General features: G+C 42.5%; 1 protein-coding gene across 1 annotated transcript; it reads right to left on the bottom strand.

Annotated features, from left to right (window-relative positions):
* Nucleotides 1-233: 233 nt before the first annotated feature.
* Nucleotides 234-590, bottom strand: LOC308248196 (V-type proton ATPase subunit G 1-like; the record flags this gene model as incomplete). Its single annotated transcript, XM_080668240.1, has 1 exon — nucleotides 234-590. One exon carries the CDS (start codon nucleotides 588-590, stop codon nucleotides 234-236), a length of 357 nt encoding a protein of 118 aa, XP_080524366.1.
* Nucleotides 591-1,705: the final 1,115 nt, after the last annotated feature.

Below are 1,705 nucleotides of genomic sequence, written 5' to 3' on the forward strand. Positions count from 1 at the left end.
TAATTTGCATTTATCTGATGTCTTGGTCTTTTTCTTAACTTTTCGATATATTAGACTCAACTCCATTGGACATTGTTGCCGTCTAGATTTTTAAACTAATATTAAGTCTTTTTTTTACAGTATGCAAAAATAATTTAATGCCTTTTCACAAGATTATATCTCAATAAAAGCTTCATATTCCATGGAGGCATATAAAATGCCTACCCATAGAACAGGTGCTTCTTTCTTCTTCCCTATCCACGTATGCGGTAGTTTTCATGGATTTCCGGCCGGATGTCACAGACTAAGGCCAAGAGGTTGTCCAGGACTTCATCCCTGTTCTGCCGGAAGTAGATCTGGAGGATGAGCATCTTCTCCTGGGTTTCCTTCTCCATTTCAGTGCTGCAACTGCCGTGGGATCCCAGAGCCGCAGCTGCCTTGGCCTTGAACTCCTTCTCCCTCTGCAGGCGGTACTGTTCAATTTCAGCCTGAGCCTCTTCTTTGGCCTGCTTCAGCCTCAGGTTCTTTCGCTTGTGGGCCTCGGACACCTTCTTGGCAGCCCGCTTCTGGGCCTGCAGCAGCTGCTGGATGCCCTGCAACTGACTGGCCATGGCGGCGGTGACTCCCCTAATATTAAGTCTTATTTCAAGCACTCATGGCACGCTGGACACACTCTGAGAAAGTGGAGTAGGGCAAGATACTAAAACTTAGGGAAGGCTCCACTGTAAATGTCTCTCTGCTTTGGGCAGCTTCCCTGGGACTCCCAGGAAGATGCTCCTTGTTCTGCATAATGGTCAGGATGGCAAGAGCCAGAGGGACTGGGATCCTTGGCTCCTGCCACCCCTTGGTGAGAAGATTGCTTCCAGAACGCCATCTATGGAGATGTGATTCTCTCTCTGAGCTGCCAGCATCTGTCTTCAGGCCAAGGGAATATTTCTGGATCCTCACAGGAATATATAATGTGCATATTGGTATGTATGTATGTGTGTATACATATGTGTGTATACATATGTGTGTATATATATATGTGTGTGTGTGTATGAAATAATTTTTTTAAATACTGGATTATTTTTTCTTCTCTATATTTTCATGCCCCAAAGTATGAAAATAAAAACAGATCTTAACTCTTGGAAGAAAATAAACGTTTTAACCAAGATATGCACACTCTAGATATTCACTAAAGCTGTGTTCACTATCTACTATTAGATTTCATCTTATATCCATTAGTGTATAAAACTCTCCTCTCCAATTCTATCTCTCTCCTTCTCTTTCTGTATTGTTCTTTGTCTGACACACACACACACACGTGCGCGCGTGCGCACACACACACACACAATTATGTCTAGCTCAATCCCCATAAGATTAATTCTACCCCCATCAGTTTATGGTGGACAAAGAACTGATGGCCTATAATATTCAACTCTTATACCTAGGTGCCTCAAATTTCCAGCGTAACTTTGTGGAATGTCTTATAAACATTCCACAATGTTTTGACAAGTTCTGGGGATGGAGATGTGATCAGAAGGGCAGAACTGATTGAGAAGACAGGTTGTAAGTATGAGGCTGGCTGGAGGTGGGTCTGGGAGAAGAAGAGATTTCTAAAATTGAGGAAGTGGCAGATGTATGTCCAAATTCATTCACTACACAATTTTTTCTTGAAGAGGTGGTAGATGTGTGTCCCATCAAAATGTATGCTTTTGATCATTTTTCTTTAATTGGGTCTAAC

This window comes from Plecotus auritus (genome assembly GCF_963455305.1).
Source record: "Plecotus auritus genome assembly, chromosome: 5".
Taxonomy (NCBI): Eukaryota; Metazoa; Chordata; class Mammalia; order Chiroptera; family Vespertilionidae; genus Plecotus; species Plecotus auritus.